Source organism: Neoarius graeffei, chromosome 6, assembly GCF_027579695.1.
Source record: "Neoarius graeffei isolate fNeoGra1 chromosome 6, fNeoGra1.pri, whole genome shotgun sequence".
NCBI classification, from domain to species: Eukaryota; Metazoa; Chordata; class Actinopteri; order Siluriformes; family Ariidae; genus Neoarius; species Neoarius graeffei.
Window position 1 is genome coordinate 58,154,958 of NC_083574.1, and position 22,373 is coordinate 58,177,330.

The following is a 22,373-nucleotide window of genomic DNA, read 5'->3' on the forward strand; positions in this document are numbered from 1 at the left end:
AGGGAGCAGTTGGGGGTTAGGTGCCTTGCTCAAGGGCACTTCAGCCCAAGGCTGCCACATATTAACCTAACCGCATGTCTCTGAACTGTGGGGGAAACCGGAGCACTGAGAAGAAACCCACACAGACATGGGGAGAACATGCAAACTCCAAACAGAAAGGCCCCCGTTGGCCATTGGGCTCAAACCCAGAACCTTCTTGCTGTGAGGTGACAGTGCTAACCACTACACCACCGTGCCACCCAAAAAAGATGGTGTAAAAAAGCGGTGTCCAAACTGGAACTGGTAATGAAATAAAAAGTGCCATCAGTTTACAAGCAGTAAAAAAGCAGGGCTAGTTATGCTAAAATGGTGTAATGGCTTTCAACTGGAGAATGTGGGTTTGTGTCCCCCACTTGGTATATTTTATTTGGGATGCATTTTGCTGCATGTAACACATTTAAAATTAGCCAGCCTATACCAATATTTTACCTAACCCTCTGCTGGTTAAAAAAAAAGTTATGGGTAATGTAATGAGTAATGTTATGATTGACTGAGGTTTTGTAATAAAATAAATCAAACATCATGGCATAGCAGTATTCAGACTGAAGCAGGATTCCGTCTATCTTATTAAAAGTCAGGGTCTCGAATGGTTTCTCATGAAGGCAGGAGCCTTTGGTCTGTGGCTTGCTTTAATATGCTTACTGACTACAGAGATCAAATGCAGAGTTTGTGTACACTCATTGGTTTTACCAACAGACATTTAAGCAAAATATCAGTACAAGCTAAATTTACCTGCAGCAGAATTTTCCCCAAATAAAACATGCCAAACAGGGATGCGAATGCAGGTTCTCTGATTGAAAGGCCTGTGCCTTCACTATTTCACCATTTTAACATATGTAGTGCAGTTTTTTTTTTTTTGCAACCTGTAAACTGATGGCACTTTTTATGCTTTTACCATTACATTCTTCTGATAAGGAAAGTCCAAATCCAAAAGTTTGGATGCAGTTGTTTTTTTTTTTTTTGCGCTGCTTGTTTGTTTGTTTAACAAAATGCGTTAGACACGTGACGAATTGTGGCAACTTCGGCTTGACATAACGCTATTTCACATGCACACACAAACATACATGTAAGTGGTAAAAACACATAAACAGTGAAGAACAACAAATATAATGCTATTTAAAAATGGAGAGTTTGTTCAGGACGTTCCATCTCGCACAATGATGTCACAGTGATACGATTCTCTCTGATCAATCAGTGGTCTGCAGTGTTTTTACATCACTTTTTGGTATCACCTCAGCTCACTTGGAACCTCCATGGAGCTGATACCAAAAAAAGTGCTGGGTACGAGATACAAAAGGCAAGTAGAGAAGAACTGAGTGGAACTGGTACCATGCATTGGAAAAAGGCCATACAGTGGATATAAAAAGTGTACACACCCCATTAAAATGATAGGTTTTTCTGATGTAAAAAAAAAATGAGACCACAATAAATAATTTCAAAATTTTTCCCACCTTTAATGTGACCTATAACCTGTACAATTCAACTGAAAAACAAACAAATCTGTTAGGGGAGAAAACAAAAAAAAAATACAAAATGTACAATAAGCTGGCTGCATAAGTGTGCACACCCTTAAACTAATACTTTGTTGAAGCACCTTTTGATTTACAACCCCGATTCCAAAAAAGTTGGGACAAAGTACAAATTGTAAATAAAAACGGAATGCAATAATTTACAAATCTCAAAAACTGATATTGTATTCACAATAGAACATAGACAACATATCAAATGTCGAAAGTGAGACATTTTGAAATTTCATGCCAAATATTGGCTCATTTGAAATTTCATGACAACAACACATCTCAAAAAAGTTGGGACAGGGGCAATAAGAGGCTGGAAAAGTTAAAGGTACAAAAAAGGAACAGCTGGAGGACCAAATTGCAACTCATTAGGTCAATTGGCAATAGGTCATTAACATGACTGGGTATAAAAAGAGCATCTTGGAGTGGCAGCGGCTCTCAGAAGTAAAGATGGGAAGAGGATCACCAATCCCCCTAATTCTGCGCCGACAAATAGTGGAGCAATATCAGAAAGGAGTTCGACAGTGTAAAATTGCAAAGAGTTTGAACATATCATCATCTACAGTGCATAATATCATCAAAAGATTCAGAGAATCTGGAAGAATCTCTGTGCGTAAGGGTCAAGGCCGGAAAACCATACCGGGTGCCCATGATCTTCGGGCCCTTAGATGGCACTGCATCACATACAGGCATGCTTCTGTATTGGAAATCACAAAATGGGCTCAGGAATATTTCCAGAGAACATTATCTGTGAACACAATTCACCGTGCCATCCGCCGTTGCCAGCTAAAACTCTATAGTTCAAAGAAGAAGCTGTATCTAAACATGATCCAGAAGCGCAGACGTCTTCTCTAGGCCAAGGCTCATTTAAAATGGACTGTGGCAAAGTGGAAAACTGTTCTGTGGTCAGACGAATCAAAATTTGAAGTTCTTTATGGAAATCAGGGACGCCGTGTCATTCGGACTAAAGAGGAGAAGGACGACCCAAGTTGTTATCGGCGCTCAGTTCAGAAGCCTGCATCTCTGATGGTATGGGGTTGCATTAGTGCATGTGGCATGGGCAGCTTACACATCTGGAAAGACACCATCAATGTTGAAAGGTATATCCAGGTTCTAGAGCAACATATGCTCCCATCCAGACGACGTCTCTTTCAGGGAAGACCTTGCATTTTCCAACATGACAATGCCAAACCACATACTGCATCAATTACAGCATCATGGCTGCATAGAAGAAGGGTCCAGGTACTGAACTGGCCAGCCTGCAGTCCAGATCTTTCACCCATAGAAAACATTTGGCGCATCATAAAACGGAAGATACGACAAAAAAGACCTAAGACAGTTGAGCAACTAGAATCCTACATTAGACAAGAATGGGTTAACATTCCTATCCCTAAACTTGAGCAACTTGTCTCCTCAGTCCCCAGACGTTTACAGACTGTTGTAAAGAGAAAAGGGGATGTCTCACAGTGGGAAACATGGCCTTGTCCCAACTTTTTTGAGATGTGTTGTTGTCATGAAATTTAAAATCACCTAATTTTTCTCTTTAAATGATACATTTTCTCAGTTTAAACATTTGATATGTCATGTATGTTCTATTCTGAATAAAATATGGAATTTTGAAACTTCCACATCATTGCATTCCGTTTTTATTCACAATTTGTACTTTGTCCCAACTTTTTTGGAATCGGGGTTGTAATTACAGCATTCAGTCTTTTTGGGTTCACACCTGCCATCAATTAAAACGACTCTGATAAACCTCAGCGTTCATACATTTACTCAGTTGCATCCTCCAGCAAAAGCCAGGGTTCACAGAGAGCTTACAATGCATCAAAGGGGTCTCATTGTTGAAAGGTATCAGTCAGGAGAAGGGTACAAAAAATTTCCACGGCATTAGATATACCATGGAGCACAGTGAAGACAGTCATCAAGAAGTGGAGAAAATATAGGACAACAGTGACATTACCAAGAACTAGACATCCCTCCAAAATTGATGAAAAGACAAGAAGAAAACTGGTCAGGGAGGCTGCCAAGAGGCCTACAGCAACACTGAAGGAGCTGCAGGAATTTCTGGCAAGTACTGGTTGTATACTGCATGTGACAGCAATCTCCTGTATTCGCCATATGTCTGGATTATGAGGTAGGGTCAAAGAAAAACATCTAGGCCTGGCTAAATTTTGCAAAAAAAAAACATCAACTCTCCCAAATGCATGTGGGGAAAATGTGTTATGGTCTGATGAAACCAAGGTTGAACTTTTTGGCCACAATTCCAAAAGGTATTTTTGGCGCAAAAGCAACACTGCACATCACCAAAAGAACACCATACCCACAGTAAAGCATGGTGGTAGCAGCACCATGTTTTGAGGTTGTTTTTCTTCATCTGGAACAGGGGCTTTAGTCAAGGTGGACGGAATTATGAACAGTTCTAAATACCAGTCAATTTTGGCCCAAAACCTTCAGGTGTCTGCTAGAAAGATGAAGAGGAATTTCACCTTGCAGCATGACAGTGACCCCAAAAAAGTTTTAGAATGGCCCAGCCAGAGCCCAGACCTAAATCCAATTGAAAATCTGTGGGGTGACCTGTAGTGGGCTGTACACAAGAGATGCCCTCGCTTTTGCAAGGAAGAGTGGGCAAATATTGCCAAGTCTAGATGTGCCAGGCTGATAGGCTTCGACCCAAAAAGACTGAATGCTGTAATTAAATCAAAAGGTGCTTCAACAAAGTATTAATTTAAGGGTGTGCACACTTGTGCAACCAGCTTATTGTACGTTTTTTATTTGTTTTTCCCCAAACAGATTTGTTTTTCAATTGAATTGTACTGGTTATAGGTCACATTAAAGATGGGAAAAGTTTTGAAATTATTTATCATGGTCTCATATTTTTACATCAGAAAAATTTATCATTTTAACGGGGTGTGTACCCTTTTTATATCCACTGTATGTGTCTGCATGTAAATACACTGTACAGTATTGTGTGTATTCCCACTATGATAAGCACTGTTAATATTTAAGGGTTTAACAGGTATATCATAAAATGCCTTTAAAGTGCCAGTAATTTAGAATTCATAATTTATTCTAAAACCTAGGGAAAGAGTTATTAGCAGGTGAGTGTAATGTTCTAATAGAAAGCCCCTATCCTGCCTGAAAGTCGGCACCAGACAAATCCAGTGTATGTTGATCTGCACATGTACATCTGCATGGATTTAGCCCAAACTGACTTCACTCAATTACAAAGAAAATAAATTCTTAGAAGCATTATTGTAAATCCACCTGGAGGAACTAGAAAACTACTGAGAGCAACATTGGATGTCTCTTTACATTTCAAACTAAAACATAAGAAGCTTCATATGGAAAGACATGAAACTGTATTGCTCCACAGTGCACCTACAGCTTAGAGAAAACAAACACGTATGCTAAATGATCAGTCACTGACATTATGGGACTAAGTAGTGCAGTGTATTTTCAATAACACTGTTCTGTGGATTCGCTCCTCATCATGTAACAAAAACAATTATAGCTGAAGCTGCAGTGGCTATAGTTTTGCGTTCATTGGAATTTTTGTATATTTAACTGCATATAAGGCTTATTAGTATATGTGTAGTGCCAGTGGGATGTTTATCATTGTAACAGTGTAGCATAGTCTCAGAACCGATGTGGATGCTGATTTTTTTTCATAATAAATGTATATTGAATATTTTCACAACAAAACCACACAGGACAGCAAACTTGTGATAGTAACACAGCCGAGTAAGTGATTACATTTTCCATTCTATTTATACATTTAGCAGACTGCACATACATCTAATGCAATTCAAAAATGTACCTGCACAGTCTAAGCTTAAGGTCTAACAGTGGCTCATTGGTAGTGTTGGCAGTCATAGGGTTTCAACTGACAACCTTCTGATTACAACTCCAGAACCTTTACCCATCCAGCTAGTCTGGTTCAATGAACAAGTCTTGCTTGTTAGAACGAGAAACAGTGTAAACTGTACAGGTCTTAAGGACTGAAGCTGAATGCCACATGAATGATATAATTTTAGCAACATTTCAAATAAAATACACATAACACAAGTACACATTTGGTCATATCTAATGCTCATGGCTTGATGTGCGTTCTCTTCTTGCAGGTCCCTCGCCTTGTGAAGTTGATTGAAGATGACTCCCTGTATTTCAAAGTGCTGAGCCCAGTAGATGGCTGCAACAAAGTGGCCCCAGGCATGGCATCCACTTTTACAGTTATATTCACCCCACAGGAGAACAAGGTACACTTTACTCAAACTTATATTTCCAGGTGATTGCGTGAACATGTAATTTACACCACACTGGAATATAAGGGATGAGGAAGCCTGGTTTTAAATAATTCTTGTAGAAAGGCAGTTAATCGCAAAGATGTGCTAAGAAATTATTGCTGCTTTTGTTGCTTGCTATTCAAATTTACTGCTCAGTTTTACGACCCCAATTCCAAAAAAGTTGGGACAAAGTACAAATTGTAAATAAAAATGGAATGAAATGATGTGGAAGTTTCAAAATTCCATATTTTATTCAGAATAGAACATAGATGACATATCAAATGTTTAAACTGAGAAAATGTATCATTTAAAGAGAAAAATTAGGTGATTTTAAATTTCATGACAACAACACATCTCAAAAAAGTTGGAACAAGGCCATGTTTACCACTGTGAGACATCCCCTTTTCTCTTTACAACAGTCTGTAAACGTCTGGGGACTGAGGAGACAAGTTGCTCAAGTTTAGGGATAGGAATGTTAACCCATTCTTGTCTAATGTAGGATTCTAGTTGCTCAACTGTCTTAGGTCTTTTTTGTCGTATCTTCCGTTTTATGATGCGCCAAATGTTTTCTATGGGTGAAAGATCTGGGCTGCAGGCTGGCCAGTTCAGTACCCGGACCCTTCTTCTAAGTAGCCATGATGCTGTAATTGATGCAGTATGTGGTTTGGCATTGTCATGTTGGAAAATGCAAGGTCTTCCCTGAAAGAGACGTCGTCTGGATGGGAGCATATGTTGCTCTAGAACCTAGATATACCTTTCAGCATTGATGGTGTCTTTCCAGATGTGTAAGCTGCCCATACCACGCGCACTAATGCAACCCCATACCATCAGAGATGCAGGCTTCTGAACTCAGCACTGATAACAACTTGTGTCGTCCTTCTCCTATTTAGTCCGAATGACATGGCGTCCCTGATTTCCATAAAGAACTTCAAATTTTGATTCGAAGTTTTTGAGATTTGTAAATTATTGCATTCCGTTTTTATTTACGATTTGTACGTTGTCCCAACTTTTTTGGAATCGGGGTTGTATGTTGTAAAACAGTAGAACTCACAACCATGGTAAACCTAAAGAAACCGAATTTGTATTTCAATATAGATATCCAGTTAAAGGAAGTAATTATCATGAAACTTCATACAGAAGCAACTTCTTGGTGTCTTGGTAATTATGTCTGTTTGCAGAGTATGGTCAATACCAATTGTTGCATTATAGCTTAACATCTTTTAATATGGCTCATAGGGCTGGGTATCACAGTCAATTTCCTAGATCGATTCGATTTCGATTCTTAGGGTTTTAAATTGATTAATCACGATTCAATTCGATTCGATTCAATCTGAATCAATTCAATCTGCTCTTAAATAATGAAAATATCTCCATACAATACCTTGGTTTTATCAAGCTCTTCGTCCTTTGTTGTTTTAAATTTGAAATGATTCCACACATCAGATTTCATTTGAGACGGCTTGCCAAGTAGTGTTTTCCCTGCCTCAGCCATGGTTCTGGCCTCAGCCATTTTGTGTGCGTGCTTGAACGTCACGACGTACGACTGCGCAGCTGCGTCATCACGCACGAGACGTCTAAGGGAGGAAAATCACACAACACACGAGATTGTGTTGTGGAAAAAAAAAACCTCGATCTCATGCCCTGTGAATCGATAGTGCGAAATTTAAATGAAATCAATCCAAAATCGATTAAATCGATTTTTTTACCCAGCCCTAATGGCTCAAAGTCCAAGCTTGTTTAATGGGTTACTGCATTGCAATGCAATAAGAGGATGGGGCTTATGAGACATTCTGTTTCCTCTACCACCTTCCCATTAGCTTCCCATTAGCTGCCTTTCTGCAGTCTGTTGTAAAGGTGACTAATCTGCTTTTCCATGGCAGCACATTAATACTGACCATAGCATGGCCCCACTGCAGAGTGAGTCCTCCCTGAGCAAGACACTGCAATCCAATCACTGAAAATTCAACACTGCTCCCTTTCCAACAAGAATCAGCCTGGGGTCATATTGATGACTTATGGTTTGTGACACTCACTGTTATCAGAAAGAGCCAGAGTGTATAATGCTATTTTTTTCCAGAAATCAAAAGAGCACACGGACACTAATAGGATTTAGTTTTGATTCAGTTGGAATGTGACTCAGCTGGAAAGTGACTTGGGTGGAATGAAAATGCTTAAATTCCTCTGAAAGCATACCCACAGATAAAACAAAGGCAATGCCCCATATTAGAGTCTATTGTTTATTTATTCATTTATTTATCTTCAGTAATAACTTTAGTCCAGTCATGGTTGTGGTAGGTCCTGAACCTATCCCAGGAACATGCCAGGTCCATCTCATGGCAAGAGTCTATTATGGAATATGAATCTACAAATTACAGTAGTCTTCACAGAGCTAACCTTATCTTGAATAAAGCTGTCAAAGTTGTGTAGTATATACTTTGTGTTATAAATCAGGCTATGATAATGGCATGAATAATAGAATGATACTAAATCTTCTGTATAATAAGTATATTTTGCTTCTGTATAATGTTAGAGAAATTTGCATATCGCTGCACTATATTTTGGTCCTGTTCATCTTGTAAATGCATTGCTGTAAATCAGGCTAATGTGATTTACAGGTGTTTTGATATAATCTTATATAACAAACTCATGTAGCTTAGTTTTTCCCTTTTTACATGTGTGGTCTTTTTGATAGGACTATATCCACCGGGTAATCTTTTTGACTGAGAGGGAGAAGTTTGAGGTGCCCATCCGGGCAATAGGGCCGCGTGCCATCCTGGACTTTCCCGATGAGCTCCACTTTTCTTTGTGTCCTGTGAAGTGTTTATCTCAGAAAACCCTCCTAGTACGCAATATTGGAAAAGGCATCGCCAAATTTCAGCTCAGCACACAGAAGTAAGCACACACTATAGTAAAGTGAAACAGTTGTTGCTCAATGCTTTTTATTTGCAAATATAAGTGTGTTTATTTATGTATCTATGTTTTTCTTCCTATAGCCCATTTTCTGTAGAACCTTCAGTAGGGACCCTTCGTGTTGGAGAGAGCATGCAGGTGACTATTGATTTTCTACCCAGAACTACAGGAGACCATAGCCAACAACTGCTTCTCCACTACCACACAGGTTCAGTATTAACACCTCTATGGCCTTGCCATTAATGCTGCTTGATTACAGTGCATATAACTCCACAATCACATTCATATTGCTTATGGATAGTCATCAAATATACCATGCACTGAGAGGCTCCAGTTGAAATTATGGATTCTCTGAGGTGACTGGCATAGTACTTTTTCCAGAGGGGTGCAGAAGCACAATTACAACTCCAAATCAGAAAAAGTTGGGACGGTATATTGAAATTAAAAGAGAAAACAATGATTTGTAAATAATCTTTGGCCTGTATTGTACTCAAAGCAATACAACAGCATATTATTTGAAAAAAAAAAAATTCATGAAATTTTTTTTTTTAAATAAAAACATATTCAAATTTTGATTATTGCAATGCATTTTTTAAAAAAGGAAAATGTTCCTACTTTATAATGCTACTATTCCTTCTTGCAACACTTCAAGGATATTTAGGAACTGAAGACACCAAGTAATGAAGTGTTTTAGGTGTTATTTTGTCCCATTCTTCTTGCAAACAGGTCTTAACAGTATGGGGTCATCATTGTCATGTTTTTTGCTTCAAAATTGCCACATATTCTCTACTGGGGACAGAGGGGACAGACACCCTCTTCTTCCACAGCCATGCCTTTGTAATGTGTGCAGAATGTGGTTTTGTATGATCTTGTTGGAATATCCCTGAAAAGATGTTATCTTGAATACAACTTTTGTTCCAAAATCTCAATGTACTTTTCTGCATTAATGCTGCCATTACAGAAGAGTAATTTACCTTTGTCAAGGGTGCTGACACAACCCCATACCATGACAGACCCTGGCTTTTGGACTTGTTGTTGGTAACAGTCTGGATGGTCCTTTTCTTCTTTGGTCTGGTGCATACTGTGTCCATTACTTCCAAAAAATGACCTGGAATATTGATTCAGCTGATCACAATACACATTTTCACAGATGGTCCATCCCAGATGCCTCCAAGCCCGGAGTCAACAACAAGTCAACAACACATCTGGACACAGTTAGCATAACACTTCCTTTGTGCACAGTAAACTTTTAACTGGCATTTGTGGATCCATCCATCCATTATCCATAACCGCTTATCCTGTTCAGGGTCACGGGAAAGCTGGATCCTATCCCAGCTGACTATGGGCGAGAGGTGAGGTACACCCTGGAAAAGTCGCCAGATCATCACATGGCTGACACATAAAGACAAACAACAATTCACACCTATGGCTAATTTAGAGCCACAAATTAACTTAAACTGCATGTTTTTGGACTGTGGGGGAAACTGGAGTATCCCCACACAGACACGGGGAGAACATACAAACTCCACACAGAAAGGCCCCCATCAGCCACTGGGCTTGAACCCAGAACCTTCTTGCTGTGAGGCAACAGTGCTAACCACTACACCAGCGTGCCACCCCAGTGTAGACCAGCAAAACTTCATTCATTTAAATTAAAAACATGACTGTTTTACTAGTCAGGGCTGTGATGGCTCCAAAGACTATTTCAGGAAAACTAGTGATAAGGCAGGAACACACCCCCTGGATGGGATGCCTGTCCATTGCAGGGCATGTCCACACAAGAATGGTACATTTAGCTGGTCTCTCTAAGGAAAACTGTCTTTAAAAAAATAAAAAATCCCGCCAATAATTAATTAATTTTTAAAAAGCCAAATGTTTCCTTTTGGTCATTGGTCATTTACCTCAATTAGGTTAAGAGTTGGTGTTAGTTTTAAGAGTAGGCATAGAGTTAATTACCGGTAGCTGTTTCAGTAATTTGTCAGTGGAAGGCCCTCACCAGGTTTGTGTGTGTGTGTGTGTGTGTGTGTGCGCACGTGCATGAGTGTGTGTTGCTAATGTGTTCCATCTAGAAGTTGGTCGACATGTTGCAATAAGAGCAGTATAGAACTTATCATGTTATTGTGATCCTCACTAAGCTGAACTTATTAATTTAAAGCAGAAGTAGAGTGAAAATAAGAATTAGTGGCAAAAGAGCTTTGAGACAAAATGTTATATTCCTTTTTTGAAGATTTGTAGTTTTATATCAGATTACTATTAAACAAATAATATGGTTGCTATTTGCTGTGATTAGTTGATCACTGGAACAAGTTTTGTCTCTGGAAGAAATTACAATAACACCTGTGTAAATGTGGATAACTAGGTGCTCTCTAGCCTGCATTCAGAAAAACTTTCCAATGTTGTTTGGACACCTGTTATCAAAGAGCAGGAAAAAAACAGGCACACAAGGGTGAGGTTACATTGCAGTTGATACCGAACCATCCCCAGTGGGTGTCAAGTGATCATCTTCCAGGCCCCTGGGGCCTGTTTACATCAAGGCCTATATAGAATACAGCAGTGAGAAAGAACCATGATGATTTCTTAACAATTTCATAATTAGAAAAATAGACGTATTCTGTGCAGAGTGCATGCAACACTCATACTGTAAATGCAATAATTTGTGAAACAGCATAAAAGATGCACTGTTTTTTTTCTTCTTCAGAGCTCATAATTTGTCTGTATATTGGAAAATAATTTGGACAGTATATAGGGCTCGAAATTCGCGGTGGTCTGGTCACCCGAGGCGACTTAATTTGTCATTTGGCGGGTAATTCCTGTAAAAAATATATATGAAGCGAAGATTCAGACTAGGGCTGTGCGATATATCGAATATACTCGATATATCTCCGAAAATTCTGTGTGAGATACATATAATTATTATATCGTAACTATCGAGTATTTTATGGTCATATGCCGACTTGGGTTTGTTGCGTTTGTTTAAAACATTTTCCGGTGGTTTTCTCCCTGTCCCTCAGGCAGTAATGTGAGAGGCTGCCTAAGGGTAAAAAAACAATAACGTCACACACTCGCCAACCAATCCCGGGCGACATCTCGGTGCTGAAAGGAACTTGCGGGAAGATTTCCTAGTTTTGGTTTACAGCGCTGACTCAGTTTGTGCAATTGCTGGTGTTGCATAGGCTACCGTGTAAGCTCTGTCAATTTCAGCGACAAATTAAAAATGGAAGCGGACGAATTGGTTCCTAAAAGAACTAGTAAGGGGTCAGTCATCTGGCATTTTTTTGGATATCGCGAGGAGGACGTGGAACAGCAAATGCCAATTTGTAAAGTGTGCAAAAAAAAAAACAGTATCAGAATACTCGGGTCTTGAAATAAATGCACATTAGTCATGAACAATGGTAACTACTCTCTTTTGTGTTATTTTTGACAGAAGTAAAATTCATACATGAACAAATTTTAGCGAGTTGATTTTCTGTTTGGCTAGTTACTTTGGAAGGTAACTAGTCCGGCTGGCTGGTGAAAAAATATATGAATTTCGAGCCCTGGTATAAAAACACTGCTTAGAATCACTGTGGGGTTCTCAGTTTACAGTAAAGGGAAAAAAAACTACGTTTTGATTCTTCTTGTGCTCTTGAAGTTTTCAATTGTTATTTATCAAACTCAATAAGTACCTCAACACGAATCAACAGAGGTACAAAACCAGTAACTCCAGTGTATATTTGTTCAGTTCAATATAGATAATTCAAGAGATGAATAATAAACCATTGTGATCTATTTTTGTTCTTTTATAGGAGAAGACATTTACATCAGTTTGTATGGAGCCTCCACGGATATCAATGTGAGGCTGGATACGAACTCACTCTGGGTGGAGAAAACCTATATCACCATGGCCAACCAGCGTACAGTGGCTATCCTGAACAGAAGTGACGCCATAGTGCATTTCCAGTGGAAGAGATTTCCCACGGAGGTGGAGGAAGAACAGCATAGACAAAGGTCTGATTAGTTTGGCTAAAGCAGTGTTAATAGATTATCAGAACTCCAGAGTTTTCTTCCTGTCAGATTATGTTAAACCTTTAAATTCCTAGATTATAATTCAAATCAACAAAACAGCTTATGTTGATTGTTCGTTACACTATACAGTCATACAGAAAAACAAAAGGTATTGCATGTAAATGTAGAAATGTGTATGTAAAAAACATCATGTTTGGTCTGATCATACTGTTAGATTAGCATAGGCCAGTCTTTATGATTACAGCAGCAGTTCTTAGGGAGTGTGAGTCTGTGGTATCCAAATAAGATAATCCTTTGAAGCAGGATCAGGCATAAGCAGACAAAGGAAATAAGTATTTTATGTATCCAAGTGAGTTAAAAGTCACAGCAGCAGGGAGTGAATTATAAGTGCAGGAAATCTCCAGATTATTCAGGTCTTCCTAAAAAGGATTATTTAATAACTACAGTGAAATTAATATGAAAGGCATGGAGTTACAAGTGTGAGCAGTGGAAGTCTGAGCCCGCCAGGGTTTGTGGATTGGCTTATCTTAAAATATTTTACGACGTCTTTGTAAATTTTAATCACATCTACAGAATGCTTCTCCACTTAAAAGGGCTGAGATGCAGTCATGAATGTCAAGGATTTTGTATTTTAATCAAAACCCTCTTTTTTCCATTCCCTCTCATGACAGTGTTTTAGATGAACGCACAAAACCTTTAAATAGGATATCACATGTGCTGCAGCCAAGTTCAGCACATTCAGCAGTTGTTTTTATATGAGCCAGATAGAAAAATGTGAGTCAAAAATGCCAATGCATGTATCATTGCATGTAGCTATGTTGCAGCTTGGGGAAGTCACAAGTTTAGTAGAATATAATGAGGTTAAGAGAGCAAGCCTACAATCCAGCATTGTGCCTCCAATATATATATATATATATATATATATATATATATATATACAGGGAGTGCAGAATTATTAGGCAAGTTGTATTTTTGAGGATTAGTTTTATTATTGAAAAACAACTATGTTCTTGATGAACCCAAAAGACTCATAAATATCAAAGCTGAGTATTTTTGGAAGTTGGAGTAGGGCTTTCTTAGTTTTAGCTATCTTAGGAGGATATCTGTGTGTGCAGGTGACTATAACTGTGCATAATTATTAGGCAACTTAACAAAAAACAAACATATACCCATTTCACTCATTTATTTTCACCAGGGAAACCAATATAACAACTCAACATTCACTAATATACATTGCTGGCATTCAAAAACAAACAAAAAAAACAAATCAGTGACTAATATAGCCGCCTTTCTTTACAAGGACACTCAAAAGCCTGCCATCCATGGATTCGGTCAGTGTTTTGATCTGTTTGCGATCAACATTGCGTGCAGCAGCAACCACAGCCTCCCAGACACTGTTCAGAGATGTGTACTGTTTCCCCTCCTTGTAGATCTCACATTTGATGAGGGACCACAGGTTTTCTATGGGGTTCAGATCAGGTGAACAAGGAGGCCACGTCATTAATCTTTCTTCCTTTAGACCCTTTCTGGCCAGCCATGCTGTGGAGTACTTGGATGCGTGTGATGGAGCATTGTCCTGCATGAAAATCATGTTTTTCTTGAAGGATGCTGACTTCTTCCTGTACCACTGCTTGAAGAAGGTGTCTTCCAAAAACTGACAATAGGACTGGGAGTTGAGCTTGACGCCATCCTCAACCCGAAAAGGTCCCACAAGCTCATCTTTGATGATACCAGCCCATACCAGTACCCCACCTCCACCTTGCTGGCATCTGAGTCGGACTGGAGCTCTCTGCCCTTTGCTGATCCAGCCACGAGCCCATCCATCTGGCCCATCAAGACTCTCTCTCATTTCATCTGTCCATAAGACCTTAGAAAAATCAGTCTTGTGATACTTCTTGGCCCAGTCTTGACGTTTCATCTTGTGTGTCTTGTTCAGTGGTGGTCGTTTTTCAGCCTTTGTTACCTTGGCCGTGTCCCTGAGTATTGCACACCTTGTGCTTTTTGACACTCCAGTGATGTTGCAGCTCTGAAATATGGCAAAACTGGTGGCAAGTGGCATCTTGGCAGCTTCACGCTTGACTTTCCTCAGTTCATGGGCAGTTAGTTTGCGCCTTTTTTTTTCAACGCGCTTCTTGCAACCCTGTTGACTATTTTGAATGAAGCGCTTGATTGTTTGATGGTCACGCTTCAAAAGCTGGGCAATTTTAAGAGTGCTCCATCCCTTTGCAATATATGTCACTATTTTTGACTTTTCTGAGTCCGTCAAATCCCTCTTCTGACCCATTTTGCCAAAGGAAAGGAAGTTGCCTAATAATTTTGCACACCTGATATAGGGTGTTGATGTCATTAGACCACACCCCTTTTCATTACAGAGATGCACATCACCTGGTATGCTTAATTGGTAGGAGGCTTTCAAGCCTATGCAGCTTGGAGTAGGCCAACATGCATAGAGAGGGTAATGTGGTCAACATACTCATTTGCCTAATAATTCTGCACTCCCTGTATATATATATATATATATATATATATATATATATATATATATATATATATATATATATATACACTGAAACCAACAAGCTGACATGTACATCACAGCAACAGTGATCCTGGAAATGCTTGGCTATTAGATGGACACTAACCATAAGGTGCAATATCCACCATGGAAGAGAAGGCTAGAGGCTAAGATCAAGGTGACCTGGAGAGAAGTTACCCAGCTATCAGAACTCCAGAAAGATATGGCACGGAAAGGGATACCTAAGAAATACAGCAAGTTGTCCATACCTGAGGCCCTAGACTAGATAAGTGTGCCCGGATGGTAACAAGGAGAGGGAAAGCAGTCATAACTGAGGGGGTGGTGCTACCCAGATGGCATAATAGGAGACGTGGAAGACAGCTACAAGTATCTTGGAATCCCGCAGGCAAATGGCAACCATGAAGAGGCCACTAGGAAAGCAGCAACAGCCATACACCTACGGAGGGTAAGGCAAGTCCTGAGAAGTCAGCGGAATGGGAAGAACAAGGTCTGGGCTATCAACACCTACGCTCTGCCAGTCATCAGATACCCTGCTGGCATAATAAGCTGGCCAAAGGAAGAGATGGAGGCCACCGACATCAGGACAAGAAAACTCCTGACAATGCACAGAGGATTTCACCCCAAGTCCAGCATCCTGAAGCTGTACGCTAAGAGGAATGAAGGAGGCGGAGGACTAGTGAGCATCAGAGCCACTATCCAGGATGAAACAATAAAGATCCACGTGTGTGTGTGTGTGTGTGTGTGTGTGTGTGTGTGTGTGTGTGTGTGTGTGTGTCACTGCCTAAAAGCCGAGCTCACAATGAGCATATGAGCAAAATATTTGCTAAGGTACAAAATAAACCTGAAGAGAATATTATAGCATATAAACCATCAAGTTGTGTAGCGTCGTCAGTAAATTGCTGCATTGTCTTGTGACAGTGATACCAATAATGAGATATGCATTGCAGTTACGAATACATATTTATTCCTTTCTTTGACACTGCATGTCATGCGCCAGAAACAACACCATGATATTTATTATGGTGCGACACTGCTGGGTGCCTGGTGGAGAGCAATAAACCAGTGCTTTCACTTTACATCATTACTATATAGTTACTATCGAATATTATCGAACATAAGAACTAATAGATATCGATCCGTGGTCATTTTAGATTATCTAAAACAAATGAAAGATGCTCATCATTGTTATTGAATTTTTGAATAATTACCGGTATGTTTACATGAGTGTGCAGTGTAAGAAATAATTCAGGTAAAAAAAAAAAAAAACATACAATGCAAAGATACGTTGCCTGCGATGAAAAAAAACAGTAGGATAAAAAGCTTCAGGGGGAAAAACAAACAAACAAACAAACAAACAAACAAACAAAAAACCTACTGGAAAACATACTCCTCAACCAACATATGAGCTCAGAGGGTTAGAGCTGCAATTCTGATATTTCAAACTTGATGTGTCAGACAGTATATGTCTGGTTACAACTTTCAATTTTCCAACAAGGTAGTGGACTAATAAAACTGTTTTAGCTAGTTTTATTAAAAAAAAAAACTGTGAATATTTTCCATAAACGGTGTGAGTATATAATCCCACATTGTTAAAAAAAAAGCAAATTAAAAATAAGTGCTAGAAAAAAAAGCTATCTTATGGAAATAAAGAAACAAATTTTGTTGTTCGGTGGTCAAGTGTTTGAGATACATTGCCTTGCACTTATGATCAGGTACCCTATGGTGGTACATGTATGTCGTTCATACGTATGGATGTTGTATGGTCACAAAAACCATCAAAAATCAGGTCACTGCGTTAGCATATTCTCTTAAGTGTGGAGCTCTTGAAGATCTACAATTTTCTCTCTCTCTCTCTCTCTCTAGGTTCTTTCGTGAGCTGCAGCAGGAGGAGGATGATGAGATGGAACAGTTTTTAACAGAGTGTGGGGCTGACATCACTCTTCGAGACCGCCTCTCAGTGCTGTCGCGTACCTTCCAGCACAGACGCAAGCAGCTTCATCAGGACAGCCTAGCTTTCAGTGACCAACACATCATCTTAGAACCACAGGTGTCTAATGGGAACATGCACACACACACACAACCAGTGGCTGCAGAAATTCACAAATCCTTCACCTGAGTCAATATAGAATTGAATTAAAATAGAAAATAAACATATGTATATATCATAAACATAAACATTGTTTTCATAAACTTTAAACACAAATATAAAATATATATATTTAAAAAACATTGTAATAATTCAACTGCAATATCAACTTTATATTTGAGTCTAAATAGTCCTGTACCATTTCACAGACCCAATCCACATAACAAACCTGATCTCCCTTTTCAATTTGCATAAGTTTTCTGTAAATATATGAACAATTGCATGAATACTTTGTGACTGTTTACATTGGATATAACAATAAATCCTTTGAGTTTTTTTCTTAAATGTGGAAAGTCAGGGTTTAGAGCTAAGGGTAATGACAAAATTTAAGCTTGTGGACGAGGTTCAATATAATTTTGGCAGAGGTTAGCTGAAGAATCTATTTTGAAATTAAAAATTCTAACAAATATGGCTAGCTCTCATCAGCATTCCTTCCAAAGCCATACCCCCAAAACAAATGAACATGTGCTGCCTAGGTGAGTACACCTGGGAGCTTACTGATCTGACAGGCAGAGACTTCTCCTTGGACTGATTGATTGGATCAACAACATTTTACCTAGTGTTTACAGAACCTGAGATTCCACAGAGTACAGTTTCTTTTCGAATATATAGTTTTGTTTTGTTTTTTTTAATGACAGCTGCCAGAATGTGAGGGGATCTAAATGTTAAGTACCTCAGTGCATATCTCCAAATACTGTTGTACACTGTTGTGTGGAGAGAACATAAGCATACATTCCTTTTTTTAACAAAACTATTGTTATGCGGTGTGTGTATTGCATGTATTTCATTTAATCGGTTCAACCAGCCCACGTCCCCCCCCACCCTCTCCCTCACTGCAGCCATCTTTCCTTCTTCCCTCAACACACCTCCCCCCAGTCATCACAGCAGCCCCCTCCTCCCCCACCTCAACACAGACTCCTCTATGCATTACTGCAGACCAGGTCAGAGGTCAACTGAGGAAGCTTCACCCCAGGAAAGCAGCAGGCCCGGACAAGGTGTGTCCACAACTACTGAAGACCTGCGCTGCTGAACTGGGTGAACCACTCCAATGCATCTTCAACCTCAGCCTGCAGCTGGGGAGAGTGCCAACCCTCTGGAAGGCATCATGTATCTTTCCAGTTCCCAAAAAGAATCGGCCCAGCGAGCTGAATGACTTTCGACTGGTGGCACTCACTTCACATCTGATGAAGATGTTGGAGCGGCTCTTCCTTAGCCTCCTCAGACCCCAGGTACAACATGCCCAGGACTGTCTGCAGTTTGTGTCCTGGGCAGGTGTTGGTGTGGAAAACGCCATCCTCTACCTGCTACACCGAGCCCACTTGCATCTGGATAAGGGAAATGGCACAGTGAGGATCCTCTTCTTGGACTTCTCGAGTGCCTTCAACACCATCCAGCCCCTACTGCTTCAGGACAAACTGAACAGGATGCGAGTGGACCCCTGCCTGGTCACCTGGATCTCCAGCTACCTCACTGACAGGCCACAGTACATCAGGCTGAAGGACATCATGTCTGACACTAATTAGCAGCACTGGAGCACCCCAGGGCACGGTGCTGGCCCCTCTTCTCTTCACCCTGTACACCGCAGACTTCTGCTACAACTCAGAACTGTGTCGCATTCAGAAGTTTGCCGATGACACAGCCATCGTTGGGTGTATCAGTGACGACAGAGAAGAGGAGTATAGGAGCCTGGTGAGGGACTTTGCTGTGTGGTGCAACAGGACCCATCTGCAGCTCAACACCTCGAAGACCAAGGAGCTGATCATTGACTTTGGGAGGTCCAGACCAAGGTCACGACCAGTTCTGATCGAGGGAGTTGAGGTGGAGGCTGTGGATTCCTACAAGTACCTCGGGCTGTGGCTGGACAGCAAGCTGGACTGGACTTGCAACACCAATCACTTATACAGAAAGGGACAGAGCAGACTATACTTCCTTAGGAGGCTGCGGTCCTTTAACATCTGCAGGAAACTCCTGTGGATGTTCTATCAGTCTGTGGTCACCGGTGTCCTGTTTTACACCGTGGTGTGCTGGGGGGCAGCAGATCCAAGAAGGACACATCCAGGCTGGACAAACTGATCAGGCAGGCCGGCTCTGTGGTTGGCATGAAGCTGGACTCTCTGGTGACGGTGGCAGAGAAGAGGTCTATGGACAAACTATTGAACATCATGGACGATGCCAGTCACCCTCTGCACACCGTCATCAGCAACCAGAGGAGCCTGTTCAGTGACAGAATGCTCCTTCCCAAGTGCAGGACGAACAGACTCAAAAACTCCTTTGTCCCTCACGCCATCAGACTGTACAACTCCTCTCTGGGGGGAGGAGGGGTAACAGGAGGACAGAGGACGGGAAGAAGCAGTAGCCTAGCCTGACAATAAGCAATACCGGACAATGTGCAATATAATGTGCAATATAAAGTGCAATATACCTGCTTCCCCCCCCCCCCCCCCCCCACACACACACACACACTTACCCTAACCCCACTTCTCCCCCCTTTCCCCCTTCCTCTCTTCCCCATATCTTATTCTTTTATATTTGTATATGTAAATACTTAATTTATTTTAATTTATCTAGAAGTTTTCTCTATTTCTTTTCTCTGTTTATCTGTAATGATGCTGCTGGAATTTTAATTTCCCTGAGGGAACCCTCCCAAAGGGATCAATAAAGTTTTATCTAATCTAATCTAATTTAATCTAATGTATCATATAGCATATATCACACACAATCTGGTTGCAGGCCTTCTCACTCGACATCAGTGCCTGACCTCATGATTGCTTTTGTGGATGAATGATCCCAAATCCACACAACCATGTTCCAAAATCTAGTGGAAAGCCTTCCTAGAAAAGTGTAGAGTATTATAACAGTAAACCTGACCCACAAACATTTGGCCATATAGTGTGGGACAGACCAGCCTGAAGCATTGGATGTCCATGTACTGTAACTATATACACTCCCTATGCACTTTATTATGAACATTTGTACACCTGCACATTCATGCAGTTATCTAAGTGCAATCATGTGGCAACAGCGCAATTAAAAAATCATATAGATACAGGTTAAGAGCATCAGGTAATGTTCCCAGCAATCATCAGAATGAAGAAAAAGTGTGATCTCTGTGACTTGATTGTTGCATGGATATTAGTGCCAGATGGGCTGGTTTGAGTATTTCAGAAACTTTAAGTTTCTGTTGACACTGAATGATGTGAAAAACAAACAAACAAAAAAAAACATCTTGTAAACAAAGGGTCTGTAGGCTGAGAGGGTCTTGTTGTTGAGAGATCAGAGGAGAATGACCAGACTAGTTTGAGCTGAATGGAAGTCTATAGTAACTCAAATAATCACTCTTCACAACTGTGGTGAGCAAAAAAGCATCTCAGCAAAAGACCATATCAGGCTTTGTTTCTGTCAGCCAAGAACTGAGGCTGTCATGGGCATATACTCACCGAAAGTGGACAGTTGAACACTAGAAAAAAACAAGGTGATCCCCACCCCCTGAATCTTCAGCTGTCCACTTTGGATGAGCCTGTGCCCATGATAGCCTCTGAAAAATACTCAAACTAATTTATCTGGTACCAACAACCATGTCATGGTTAAAGTCACAGAGATCACCCTTTAAAGCAGCGTCCAGATCGTTGGGGTTTTTTTTGTGAGTCTGTTATGGATGGGTGGGTAAATTTGTCTGTTTTGGTTTTGGACCTGCATCTGTCTTTTCATTTTCTCATCCATCCAGATCACCTGTCCGGGATGTCAGAGACAGATCTGTCTCAGTGGTTTACTCTGCGCCAAAAGATATCAGCTCAGCAATTTGTTGAAATCTATTCCCTGTCTTCCCAGACACTCCTCCTTTAACACTTATATTAGGACAATCACTGTGTTTGGAAATAAAGCCACAGGGGATAGACCAGTGAAATATCTGTGGTCTCACATTTCTGGGCAACATTTCCATGTTATTGAGAATGACTATCCCAGGCAGAAGGCTCCTAACTGCAGAATAAAATGCACCTGAAGTCCATATTACACCTTGATGCCTATCTCTGTTTTTGTTTTTTTTTACATTAATTGGTACTAGTTCAGGTCTGATGTACACTTTTTCATACGTGATTTTTTTTGGGACTATTTGCAGTATGCAGCTTCATCTAAATGCAGCGGCATGTGTCCATCTTTTGTCTGTTTCAAAACGTTTCCTCAGTTGAAAAATAGCATACATTTAACTCACACAGGGCAGCTTGTCAGTAAACATCTGTGTAGTTCTAAATATCTGTGATGTTATAACCTGTAATTGGAAACAGTGTTTTTAATTGTAGCTTTGTAGTCACTGTTGTGGAAAGTATTGAGCTTACATTTTATAATATGTACAATACTTTTATTTAATTTATATTCATTTTTCTTTGCATGATCTATTCAAGACAGTGTTGCTTTCAAGCACATCTAAAAGCAACTGACATGTCTGGGGGCATGATTTTAGTGAAGTGGAGTGGAAAGAATATTATGGTTGAGTTAGTATCCCTCTGTATTGCTTCCAGGAGGGGGATATCTGGCCAAACTGCACAGCGGAAATCAGCATCATCTTCAAACCCCAAGAAGCCAAACTTTATCAGCACACCATCTACTGTGATGTCACAGGTACTGCTTAGCCTAATATTGCTGTAGTTAAAATGAATATTTTTAAATGTGTAACAAATATTAAGTTGTCTACTTCTTTTATAGTTGAGTGATTTGCATGTGTGTATTTAAGCTCATCTGTCATAGAAGAGCTCACATTTGCATTCGTTTGCCAGAGGTTAGTTCCAAGAAAGGGTGGTGACCTTAGTAAATATCAGTCTTTTGGAATTTTTGGTCAATAACCAAACTTCATAGACACTATAAAAAATTTTGGACCAGTCATTTTTTTCTTCATCTTATTAAGGGCTTTTTTTTCTCCATTGTCTAATACAGACTGA

General features: G+C 40.1%; 1 protein-coding gene across 1 annotated transcript in view; it reads left to right on the top strand.

The window, feature by feature from the left end:
* Positions 1-22,373, top strand: part of LOC132888301 (hydrocephalus-inducing protein homolog) — a 245,581-nt gene that overhangs the window by 31,267 nt on the left and 191,941 nt on the right. The window contains 6 exon segments of the mRNA XM_060924370.1: positions 5,681-5,815; positions 8,535-8,734; positions 8,836-8,960; positions 12,538-12,739; positions 17,157-17,340; positions 21,957-22,056. Of these exon segments, the coding sequence (XP_060780353.1) occupies positions 5,681-5,815; positions 8,535-8,734; positions 8,836-8,960; positions 12,538-12,739; positions 17,157-17,340; positions 21,957-22,056 (946 nt within the window).